At 34.7% G+C, this 12951-nt stretch overlaps 1 protein-coding gene across 28 annotated transcripts in view; it reads right to left on the reverse strand.

The window, feature by feature from the left end:
* The window catches only part of LOC129809512 (putative transcription factor capicua), a 58362-nt gene that overhangs the window by 29989 nt on the left and 15422 nt on the right, over positions 1 to 12951 (reverse strand). For 21 of the 28 annotated variants that reach the window (XM_055859367.1, XM_055859387.1, XM_055859385.1 and 18 more), the window contains exons 4-7: positions 12716 to 12946; positions 8882 to 9942; positions 8637 to 8755; positions 2065 to 2751 (exon numbers count right to left, since the gene is read on the reverse strand). In XM_055859367.1, the coding sequence (XP_055715342.1) occupies positions 2065 to 2751; positions 8637 to 8755; positions 8882 to 9942; positions 12716 to 12946 (2098 nt within the window). Of the gene's footprint in view, positions 1 to 2064; positions 2752 to 2845; positions 3014 to 8636; positions 8756 to 8881; positions 9943 to 12715; positions 12947 to 12951 lie in introns of those variants that run through there. The other 7 variants (XM_055859395.1, XM_055859391.1, XM_055859392.1 and 4 more) reach the window with 2 other exon arrangements.

A 12951-nucleotide genomic window follows, 5' to 3' on the forward strand; every position in this document is an offset into this window, starting at 1 on the left:
CTCAGACTTGTTCGGGATTCCAACGCTGAGAGAAATCCGAAAAAGTTAAAATAACATTCCGGAAATGTTAATTTTACCCTGAAATATTGATCTGAAATCGGTGTAAATATTATGCTTTTTAGGTGTATTAGGGTTAAAGTTACCCTTTTCATGTTAATTTTACACTTAAAAAGGTGTAAAATTAACATTAAAAAATGTTGATAGGGGAAGGTTTTGAAGGTTTGTATTAAAAAAAGGAGTCTAAGATTTAAGATTTTTTACTGAATGCCACACACACCAAATCAATTATATCACTATATCAAAAAAATCAATTACTTATTGGGTTCATAATTTTGCCTCACAAAATTCCTGGAAGTCCTTGGATTTTCCTCTACAGGAAAATGAAAATGTAGCTGCATTTTTTACGAATGTGCCCTGGTTAACTCAGCTTCGTACCACTTTTCCCCACCTCTGTAAGCCTCATTTTCCCCGAAAACATTACACCGGATACAAAAATTTGGGCATCACTATTTGGATGGAACTTTCATCTACTTGTTTTCACCATTTGTAGGAGGTATCACGCATTAAAAATCAATTTTAAGCTATTTTTCTAATCTAATGTTTTTTGACACTCGGAAAACCATTTTTTCCCTGCATTCTGACAGTCAGTTAAGTGCTTGGTTAGGTATGATTCTCTCATAATCACACCTAATGTAATCCACGAATTTTCTCTAACACCTCCAATTGGTCTTACAGAACATAGTTCGGACGTAACTGATTTCGAAAATGACCAGAAACCAATTTAAAGTGAAATGTGGGAAGTTTCACTTTAAAACAAGGAAAATTGAATGAGAAATACTCATAATACATCGAAGTGGCAATTAAAGAATCACATTTACCATAAGCAGTCTAGTTTCATCACTGCACAAATCAGAAAGTAGTAATCACACCTATTGTAATCCTTGTTTTTTCTCTAACGTTTCGAATCTTTCTTACAGAACATTATTTGAACATCAGTGATCCTTAGAATTATCAGTGATTAATTTAAAGTAAAATGTGAAAAATTCCGCTTGAAAACAAAGCAAATTGGATGAAAAATTCTCAATACGCACCGCATGGGCAATGAAAGAATCACATCTACCATAAGCAGATTCAGACTTAATGTTTAATTTGACAGAAGTGAAATAAAAACATCTGATGAAGTCTCATTTTGTTGGGGAAGTGCGTGTTTTCCTTCGAGATTTTAGTGAAAAGTGTTTAATTTCCTAATTTTCTTGTAAATTTATTCAGTGGAATCTCTGGTGAGTCAAATATCCCGAGCGGCATGCACAGTGTGACCCAAAACAGTGAGGAATTCTCAAATTCGGTGGTCAGTAATTTTGACAGATGTTTTTACGAAGCTGCAAAATTGAATTTTCCTGAGCTGCAAGGGTGGTAATTTTTATGAATTTTCCTCCACCAACAAAAACGACCCCCTTCAAGCAAAAGATTTTCACTGTAAATATTAACCCTAATAAACCCTCTAAAACTTGGAATAGTTGCTTTTTCGCGAAGACACTTGCTGTGTGCAAAAATGCATAAAATATTACACATCAGAATTACGATTTTAGGCCCATTTTTATTTTTGCCTTTTGGACCCAGGAAAAAAGGCCTAGGCTTCCAAGTTTGTCAAGAAATGTGAGATGTAGGACTAGCTTTTAGATTATATGGCCATGGATGAAATTCATTTAGTTACTTGGAAAAAAAATCAACTTTTACGAAGCTGCAACATTACGAAGGTGCAAAACCTTCCCCTATATTTTTACACCTAAAAAGTGTTAAAGTAACGAGGAAAGAAGTTAATCGCACCCCTTTTTTTCTCAGTGAAGGCCTTTCTAGCAAACTCAAAATTGACGCAATGAGTTAAGAAATACGCTTCATAGGGCTATTTTAGCGTTGACCTTGAAAAATCTTCATAAGGAATTATTGAAGGTCATTGTCTAAAAAATTATCACAGGGAGGTGGAAATTTCAAAGGGTCAAAAAGTCAAGGAATTATGTATTTTTTCTTTCTGTAAAAGCAATAAAAAAATCAAAGAGGTCTTACCTTCTCCATCATCATCTGCGGTGGGTTCCGTGGATTCTGGCGGCGGTGGCGACGGTGGCTTCGTGCCGGAATTGAATCCAGTAGCTCCCGGACGCACCTGCGGTGGATTAATAACGGGCAGGAGTGTGTGCCAGGGATAGATGGAGCTGGGATTAATGCCGTTTTTTGTCTGTGGCTTCTCAACTGACGGAATGGAGGACACCATATGTCCCGAATCCATAATCACCGGTTGCAGATGATATGCATGACTCGAGGCTGGTGATATGCGAATGACACTTGTTGCATGACCCACGGGCAGATTTGGCGGTGGTGCCGAAACCTGTTGCTGCATCGGCGGCTGCTGTTGCTGCTGCTGTTGCTGTTGATGATGGTGCACCTGAACTTGGGGTGCTGGAGGTGGCTGAGTTTGGGGAGGTGGTTGCTGAACTGGTGGCGGCAGCGTCTGAGGTGGCCTCACCAGTTCAGGCCGGATGACATGGGAGTGAGCCGGAAGATGGGCTACCGGACTGGGAGAGTCAGCCTTCCACTTGGAGGATTCCGACTGTGCAGCCGGACTGCCAATGGGCATAAAGACATTTTGCCTATTGCCCACAGTTACTGGACTCTGTGTTGTATGAATTGGGGGAGAGCCATGGTTTGTTGGGGAGGAAAATGACGGAGTGGCTGATCTTGAGCTACTGAGGGAGACTGCAAAGATATCACACACACAAAAAAAAAAACCATAACCCTGTGCCAAAGTTCACCAAAAAAACAAAAAAAACAAACTAAATTAATGGGTTACATAGACATCGAAGATAGAGCTCAGCTCCTGTTAGAATATCCTCATAATTCATCCCTCTTATCGATTCACTGGCTTTTGTATAACAAAACTATTTTTTTCCTATTCACTTTGGAAACACTGGACTATCTCCATCGAGATTGTGACCAATACTGAACATCCTTTGGATCACCCAAAAAATCAATTGCACAATGCAGCTACCACATTTTTTTTCTTCTATCAATAACTGTTCATCGATAATTCCTTTGTCATCTTCCCAATTTGCTCTTTCGCTCAACCAATAAATTTAATTGAAAAGATTTCAAAGAATTCAAGTGCAAAAGATGAGAGGGGAAAGCCAATGCAAATAATAGATCGATTATTCCATTCTAGAGAAAAATTATTTTTGTCTATTGATAGGCAATAGTCCAATGAACATCTAAGCTTATCACATATTGCGAAATGATGGATATTTCTAGAATTTTATTGATTGCGCAAAAAAAAGGATGTTTCCAGAGTAACATTGAGCCTTTGATTGATTTCTGAGAAAACCAAACAAGAATTGTTATTAATGTTATAATCTCTTGTTTTCGAAAACTCATAATTCGTCCAAGTGAGAGTCAATTTTGAAAGCATTCTAAATCAATGCAAATAAGCAAGATTTTATAGTAGAGAGAGAGTTGGGACTAACTTTGAACTGTGGAGTAGGAGTTACATTGATATACGATTTTTTCTTGCTTCTAAAGAAAACTGGTTTTTAAATGTAAAGTAATTTAACTCTACAAAACAATTGAGGAACTAAAGAAAACAATTGTGAAAGACTCAGCTTTCTTTAAAAATAGGGTAATTGACCTAAAGCGAGACAGTTTGGAAAGTTGGACAAAGCAGTGTGGAATGTGAGACACCTCCTTAAAAACTTGATAATAAATCAATTAAATATTTAAATTTTCGATAAAGAGATTATTAAACTTAATTTTATGATTATTTCAGAAGTTAAAAATGCAAAAATCGTTATAAAACAATCAAAGGGTGACTTGCAAGAAGAATTTATAAAATGTTTTGCATGAGTGATATTCATAACCTTGACAGGGTAGTTGTCATTTTCTCCTTATGGAAGTTGCTAGGAAAATATCAAAGTGTTTTGTTTGATTTTTCGGTATAATTTGTGAAATATTGTTAAGTCCGTAGTGAAAATCGAAGGACATACATCCATTTAAAAGGTTAATAAAAAAATATTTGTGAAATATTACATTTAAAAAGGATAGAAAAGTGATTTAATTTCGTTCAAAACATTCAAAACAAGTTTTATGAAATCTTGGACAAGTTAATTTTGTGAATGAATTTGATGGTTTTGTGCAGTGAAATCATGTTAACAAAGACAAAGATCCTTAAGTATCCGGAGAAATAGTTGCAACAGCAGTTAGCAGCTGATAAGGAGAAAATCTCCTGGAAAAGACTGCAAAGATTTCCAGATTCCGAAGACCACTTTTTCTGATAGAGTGGGTAGTAAATATCGCAAAAACTCCTGGAGAAAGACAAATAGGAGCCTCTACAGAACTCCCAAAGCAAATGGAAAAGGATTTGGGCGGATGGGGAATTGAAATGTGCTAAAAATTGCCTCCCGTTTAAAACTATAACTGCTGGACAGCGCGAGGTGTCTGTGAAATTTACAGAACCTCTTTTTGGTTGGACGTCCAGAAAGTTCTTGGTAATTAGCGTTCCTCAACTGTTACCCGGATATAAAGGAGGGATTAGCATAACCATCAAATGTGCAAGTATACAGAGAAAATCCTCAACATTTGGTTTTCTACATATTTTGTAGGATATTTTGTCATTAATATCACTATGTCCAACTTTCCAAAAGTTTTTGTCCAACTTTCCAAAATTTTCTCCATCTTTTCAAAATGTGTTATTTTTTTAATTTCCGTGAATTTTCCGATTATTCGTTTGCAATATTTAATAACAACTGTTAAGAATCTGTTAAAATATTTGTCAAAGAATCCCATGATACAAAAAAAATGGTAAAAAAAAATTTTTATTCAGTTTAAAAATGCATTTGAAATTGAATTTTTTCTTAAGTATCTCGCTTTCCACCATTTACATACGTAAAATCGTGTGTAGCTTCACATCCCCCTATATATAGCAAAGACCAGTTATCAATATTGAGTTCGACAGGCATTATTGATTTAATGAAGAAAAGCAAAATATTTTTGGTCAGTAAAAATCCAAATCTTTTTACAAAAAATCAGTCCAATTTATACAATCAGCATTTAAAGGGGATGAAAGAAAAATTAAATTCTCTACATTTTTCCACTTAAATTTGTAAACTAAGGGGTTATGTGAATCTCAAGGACTTAAAAATAACACATTTTATCTAATTTTTGTTTTAACTACAAAAAATATTTAATTCAAACTATCTTGAGCATATAATGCCCAACACACAATAATTTTTGTTTGTAAACATGTTTTCAATATTTCTAATAAGAATGAGCGAGATGACTAGATCTAGATCTCACTCACTCTCATTGAAATGTCAAAAACATGTTTACTAAACAAAAGTTATTGTACGTTGAGCATAATGTCCATCACACAATAACTTTTGTTTGTAAACATGTTTTCAAAATTTTCTATGAGAAAGAGCGAGATAACTAGATCTAGGTTTCATTCAGTCTCATTGAAATGTCAAAAACCTGTTTACTAAACAAAATTTATTGTGCGTTGGGCATAATGCCCAACGCACAATAACTTTTGCTTTGTAAACATGTTTTCGAAACTGCCTATAAGAGTGAGCGAGATGACTAGATCTAGATCTTACACCCTCTCACAGGAAGCTCCGAAAATACGTTTACAAACAAAATTTATTGTACGCTGGGCATAAAAGTGAGACATTTGAGCTACACAGCAAAAATATTTTGTAAAATTGTTCGTAAATATTTCTGAATTCCTACTGGGAACTTACAAAATGCTCGTAAATCGCATAACCCACAAAAAAGTTGTACTTTTTCACAATAATATTCCTTGTAATTGTACTTAATGTACGAACATTTTTTGATGTTTTACAAACATTTGTTCGTAAATTTTTGTTTGACAAAAATTTAAGAACAACTGGCAAAATTATTCGAATATTTTTTTTGTGTGTTTACCAACATTTACAAACAAATGTTTGTATAAGAACAAAAAATTCTCGTTAAGTGATTATGGTACGAACAATGTTTGTGAAAAAAGTACAAACTTTTACGAACTTTTTTGTGAGTTATACGATTTACGAGCATTTTGTTGGTCCCAGTAGGAATTCACAAACATTTATGAACAATTTCACAAAATATTTTCTTTCTGTGTAGGGGAAGTGTGCCAAATTTCGGCCAGCTTCTAATTTTGGCCATTTTGAGTGTAATTTCGACCATGGAAATAAATTAATTAAAATTATGTATGTAATCTTCGAATAGTCAATGAATTCATTTTGCTTTTAAATATTTATTCATTTTAGGATGTATTAACACAAAGACAGTTAAATTTTAGGTATAATTTGAATTTAAATTGCGTTGTAAAAACTCAGTGTGGAAAGAGTCTTACAAAAAATGTGACTGATCGATTGTGTTTCTAGCAGTTTTCTGATTTGTAGTGAAGTGCAAAAGGTTTTCCTTCGGTGTTTTTTCATGAAAATTGATTAGTTTTCATTAAAGATTGTTTCTGTTTACGTTAATACTGAATCAATCTTTAAATTTCGGGTGAAATTTCCCAGCTGGATCCTGTATTTCGCGTAAAAAAGTATATACTTTGTGAGCGTCTCTCCGGTGAGGTAGTGTTGCCTATTCCGGCAACATCTTTTGCTTTTCTAAATTTCTGATTCATTTTGTGTTTTTTTTTTTCAATTTCTGAGTTGTACAATGTCCAGAGAAAAAAAAACCATCGTTTCTATGAAAAATATGATGTGGAAAAGGCCTTGGAAGAGTTCAGGAAGGGCAAATTGCTACGGGAATCTGCGCGTAAATTTGAGATGCTACTCTTCAGGTCTTCAGGACAAATTACACGGAAGATCTCACTCAGAGATCTTCATAAACTCATATAAACTTATTAAACTAAATATTAAACTCGTTCCGTTTGGCGTTTTGAAATTTTCTATCCGTTGCGTTACAAAAGGTGGTCAGAAAAAAGGTGGCCGGTATTTCACTCAAAGTGGCCGGAATATTACCCAAAGCAATGTCCATATTATTCTTAATTTTTCAATATTTTAGGAAGTGATTTAAAGAAAACAAAGATGATAAACTAGTTTTCAAGGTTCCACACAACCCTCCCGAAAAGGAAGTAACAAAAAATATCAATATGAATTAAAAATATTGCATTTCAAGCTTAGGACTTCGGTGCTTATATGCAACTATGCCGAAATTTGGTACACTTACCCTAATTAACTTCATCTGAAATTTTGATCATTCAGAAGCGTTTAAAATACTTATTTCTGAATGAAATTTACTCAGAAAGTCAATCTTAATTCTTTTTAAATTATGAAATTTACAGAACATGTTACAGTATTGTAAATTTTAAGGATTTCTCTATTGTGAAATACTAAAAGGACCTTTTTAATTTAAAATATTACTGTTTGAAAATAAGAAATATTCAAGCTTTTTCAACCCCTTTTAAAAAATAGTTTTTCCTCTGGATAATACTTTTTTTTACTAGAAATCACCGGAAAAGTTATTGATATAGTTTTCTCTAAGATTCACTAATTTTCTAAAAACTTCAGTCACATTTAAAAACGCTCATTAGTATTTACTGGACATTTTTGATAAGTAGGTTAAGATTTTGATTATTTAAAAGGATCACATTGGCCTATAACAAATCCGAAATAGTCAGTAAAATATTCAAATTTGGGCAACAATGCAAAAATTGATCACAATATACTTGTAATCATGCTTGAGATACAAAAAAATCATAATACCTTAATACGCTTCTTTGACTAAAACTAATAGAACGTTTTTTTTAAGGCTCAGAATATAAAACGAATAAGTCGCGTATGATCAATTTTACATGAGAGCAATTTCAAGCTGAGATTTTAGGGTAAGTGTGCCAAATTCCGGCCAGTTTGCAACTGCAATTCCGGACACCTTTTTTATTCCTAGAATTTCCATGATTTTTTAGTTTTTACATATTCTAGAGATTATACAATGCAAAAGAATAACAAAAAATGTAGCTTCGACAAACGAGATGACGTGAAAAAGACATTGGAAGAATTCCCGAAGGTCAAGAAACTATTTCATTCATTTTAAAATGTATTAAGAACGATTTTAAAGTAAATAAAGACGATAAACTGTCTATAAGGTTCTAAGCAACACTTCTAAAGTAGAAGGAATGAGAAAAATTAATTTCTATTAAAGATAATACATTTCAAACTTGAGACTTTGGCGCTTGCATGCAACTATGCCGAAATTTGGCACACTTACCCTACATGCTGAGGATAGAATTTTTAAGATTTGAAACCTATAAAACTTTGAGAATGATTAACTTTTCGGTATATTATTCACAGGGTTGATAGAGGCTGTCAAAGAATACCCGAAAAGCAAAAAAGACGAATTTTAGGAAAAATCGACTTATTCGATTTATTGTATTCTGACAAGTCGACTTTTAAAAGCTTCAAAAATTTACGATTGTTTTTTAAGAACATTCATAGAAGTTTTTTTTTCCTTTTCTTCTAACTTTTTAATACCCTGAAAAACTATTGATTTTATATAGAAAGGAATACAATGGGCATTAGAAAATTAAAAGAATAGTACTTAACTTTAAGTTCGTGGGAAAAAAAGAAGTTTCGATAAGTACTCACCCAGCATATTGGCAACATCAGTTTCCTCCTGATCAAAACGTCCAGTAACACGATAATTTGGTGATGTTTCTGAGTCCCTGGATGTATCCTCATCTGCTTGAGCTTTGCTGCTAGAACGGCTGCAAATAAATATTCAAAAATTCTCAAAGGACTTCAAAGTGTCTCTTCTTTCACAAATTTTAAGGGGCCGTCCGTCAACTGGGTTAACAAATGTCAAATAGGTCAGACGGTTTACTATTGCTTACCTAGTTGGAAACTGATTTGGCCCTCCAGCAGATCTGAGGGAATTTCCTTTCTGACTCAGATGTCTGGAGCAGAAGCCACGACGCTGAGATTCCTTGGAGCAGGGATCATTGGAGCACAAACGTCTCCACTGTTTCCCATTGAACTTCTTCCGGATACCACTGGGAGTAGTTACGATGTCGCCCTTTTTGAAACGATGTGGTGTTGCTGCCTGAGATCTTGGGGTTGCCGGCTGAGATCGAGGTGTAAGCCTTTGGTCCAATAAACTCGACGTACTCCCACGACTCTGCATACTGCTCCTCTTACTACTCCCAGACAACTTCTCCACATCCCCATCAATGGGAAAACTAATATCTTCCCGACGCAATTCATCGTCACTCTCGTAGTCATCGTATCGCTGACGCCTCATAAGTTCCTCAGGATTGGGACTTGTTGTGTTTGTTAATACTGACACACCTGGTGGTAAGACCTCCATTGAATTGCCACTGGAGGTCCCTCCAGGCGGCACTTCAGTACCCGCAACACTTGTTCCCTGAAATGGTGATGTAGCTGTTGTTCTATAGTATTCCTCCTGATTGTGCAATATGGGCAGAACATGATGCACCTGAATTGGCGGTGATGTATCATATCGATGCATTGCACCAACATAATTTGCCCCTGGACGCGAAGTTACAGCAACAATTGACTTCATGGCAACATTCCTACAAGCACCTTTTACATAATTTGCATAAACAATTTTCGTCTCATCAGTCCCTCCATCACTTTTATGGCTATTTGAACCACCCAAATTCGATAATCCCGAGCTATTTGTACTGCTCATCGTATTCATGGCATCATCATGACTTCCACCCTTCATAACGTCCGTCAATTCATCCCACCACGGTGGCTGAAGAAGTCGCAGATCTGCTCTCTTCACAATTCTCACATCCTGAGCATTGTTTGCCATTTGCACAGAAAACTGCTTTGTATTGTTCAATACGTCATTTACAATTCCCTCAACAAAAACATATCCAGGTGAGTCTGCTATCTGCGACCGAACACACACGCGCATCCCAACAGATACCTAAAGAATAGTTGAGGAAAGATGCGAAAATGAAGACATACTAAATAGCAAATGTGATAAAATTGTGTGAAATATCACAAAGCAGAGACATATAATATAAAATTCGATATGCGTCAATGACTGTTGAATGTATTTATACGTAATATACCACAGTATTAAGGTCATTGTGCGTGCGCTTAAAAAGCTGATGCCCTTTTATATTAGGTGTAAAAAAAAAGTCTATCGACTTATAGCTTGAGCAAGACGATGGATTTTCCGTAAATTTTTTGGAACTTAGGGTAAGTGTGCCTAATTCCGGCCAGCTTGCAATTTCGGCCACCTTTTTTGTTCCTCGAATTTCCATGAACCTTTAGATTTTACGTACTCTAGAGATTATACAATGCAAAAGATTAACAAAAAAAATACAGTTTCGGTAAACGAGATGACGTGAAAAAGATATTGGAAGAATTCCCGAAGGGCACGGAACTATGAGAATGAAGGTGGCCGAAATAGGGTACCAAAGCTATGTCCATATTTTTATTCATTTTAAAATGTATTAAGAATGATTTTAGAGTAAATAAAGACGGTAAACTCTTTACAAGGTTCCAAGCAACACTCTTTCAGAAGAAAGAATAAAAAAAATCAATTTGTATTTAAAATATTACATTTCAAACTTGAGACTTTGACGCTTGCATGCAACTATGCCGAAATTTGGCACACTTACCCTACAGCATTGAAAACAAAACAATTTTCCTCCGTAAAAGGGATGGTAAAGCGTACCATGTTCATATTATTATAATGCCCAACGCACAATGACTTTAGTTTTGTAAACATGTTTTCAGAGCTTCCTATGAGAGGGAGTAAGATCTAGATTAGTTATCTCGCTCTCTCTCATAGAAAATTTTAAAAACATGTTTACAAAACAAAAGTTATTGTGCGTTGGGCATAAAACATTCAGAAGTTCACCCAAAATAGCTTACACAGAAAAAAAAATATTTTGTAAAATTGTTCGTAAATGTTTATGAATTCCTATTGGGGGCTCACGCAGTGTGCCAAATTTCGACCAGCTTCTAATTTCGGCCACTTTGAGTGTAATTTCGGCCATGGAAATAAATTAATTAAAATTATGTATGTAATCTTCGAATAGTCAATGAATTCATTTTGGTTTTAAATATTTATTCATTTTAGGATGTATTAACACAAAGACCGTTAAATTTTAGGTATAATTTGAATTTAAATTGCGTTGTAATAACTCAGTGTGGAAAGAGTCTTACAAAAAATGTGACAGATCGATTGTGTTTCTAGCAGTCTTACGATTTGTGGTAAAGTGCAAAAGGTTTTCCTTTGGTGTTTATCATGAAAATTGATTTGTTTTCATTAAAGGTTGTTTCTATTTATGTCAACAGTGAATCAATCTTTAAATTTCGGGTAAAATTTCCCAGCTGGATCCTATATTTCGCGTAAAAAAGTATATACTTTGTGAGCGTCTCTCCGGTGAGGTGGTGTTGCCTATTCCGGCAACATCTTTTGCTTTCCTAAATTTCTTATTCATTTTGTGTTTTTTTTTCAATTTCTGAGTTCTACAATGTCCAGAGAAAAAAACCATCGTTTCTATGAAAAATATGATGTGGAAAAGGCCTTGGAAGAGTTCAGGAAGGGCAAATTGCTACGAGAATCTGCGCGTAAATTTGAGATGCTACTCTTCAGGTCTTCAGAACAAATTACGCAGAAGATCTCAGGGCTTGTGGTTCATATAAACGTATTAAACTAAATATTAAACTCGTTCCGTTTGGCGTTTTGAAATTTTCTATCCGTTCCGTCACAAAAGGTGGCCAGAGAAAAGGTGGCCGGTATTTCACTCGAAGTGGCCGGAATACTACCCAAAGCAATACCCATATTTTTAATAATTTTTCAATATTTTAGGAAGTGATGTAAAGAAAACATAGATGATAAACTAGTTTTCAAGGTTCCACACAACCCTCCCGAAAAGGAAGTAACAAAAAATATCAATATGAATTAAAAATATTGCATTTTAAACTTAGGACTTCGGTGCTTATATGCAACTATGCCGAAATTTGGCACACTTACCCTAATTAGCTTCATCTGAAATTTTGATCATTCAGAAGCGTTTAAAATACTTATTTCTGAATGAAATTTACTAAGAAAGTCAATCTTAATTCTTTTTAAATTATGAAATTTACAGAACATGTTACAGTATTGTAAATTTTAAGGATTTCTCTATTGTGAAATACTAAAAGGACCTTTTTAATTTAAAATATGATTGTTCGAAAATAAGAAATTTTCGACATTGAAGAAGGTCTATGGAGGCTATCTATAGAAAAAAAATTGTGCAGCTATCTTTTTTACATTGGAAGATATTGAATTTTGAATTTTTCGATTTGTGACTTTTTGCCCCAGTCTCCCCTACAGTTCTACAACGAACTAACTACTTTTTCCTAAACAAAAATAATTAGAATGACCGAAAGTATTTTAGCGAAATATTGTGCAGAGGGACTTCAGGAAAAAATTTTACTAAATAGACTTCCACGAACTTCTTAAAGATTTACAAATATTTAATAAAAACAACAATTTAAAAAATGCTCCTCAACTTTGCTGAAGACTATTTCCCTCTTTCTTCCAGGAAATATGTTTTCAAGCCATTTTCTAAAAGACTTCTCAAAAATAATAAGATAAATTTATTATTCAACAAAACGACTGGAATTGAATTTCAGTGTCAATGCTAAAATATTTTGCGTTTGGAAAAATGCAATTTAAGCAAAAATGTTATACTTACTGCCGACACCGATGGACAGGCATCGCTTACAATATCAAAACGGTTTGAACCGAAAACATCCTGTACTTTTCGGCAGCATCCATCTTCGCCATCCATCTTGACGACCACCGTATGAGGCTGCTCCACGGCTTTAATTGAACCCGGTTGGTAGATATTCATCGAGATGTGCTTCAGCAGAACCCGATGGTCACGCCATTCCGTCAGATCAACATTTGGCACGGGCGGTTGAACCTTTG

This window comes from Phlebotomus papatasi, chromosome 1 (genome assembly GCF_024763615.1).
Source record: "Phlebotomus papatasi isolate M1 chromosome 1, Ppap_2.1, whole genome shotgun sequence".
NCBI lineage: Eukaryota > Metazoa > Arthropoda > Insecta > Diptera > Psychodidae > Phlebotomus > Phlebotomus papatasi.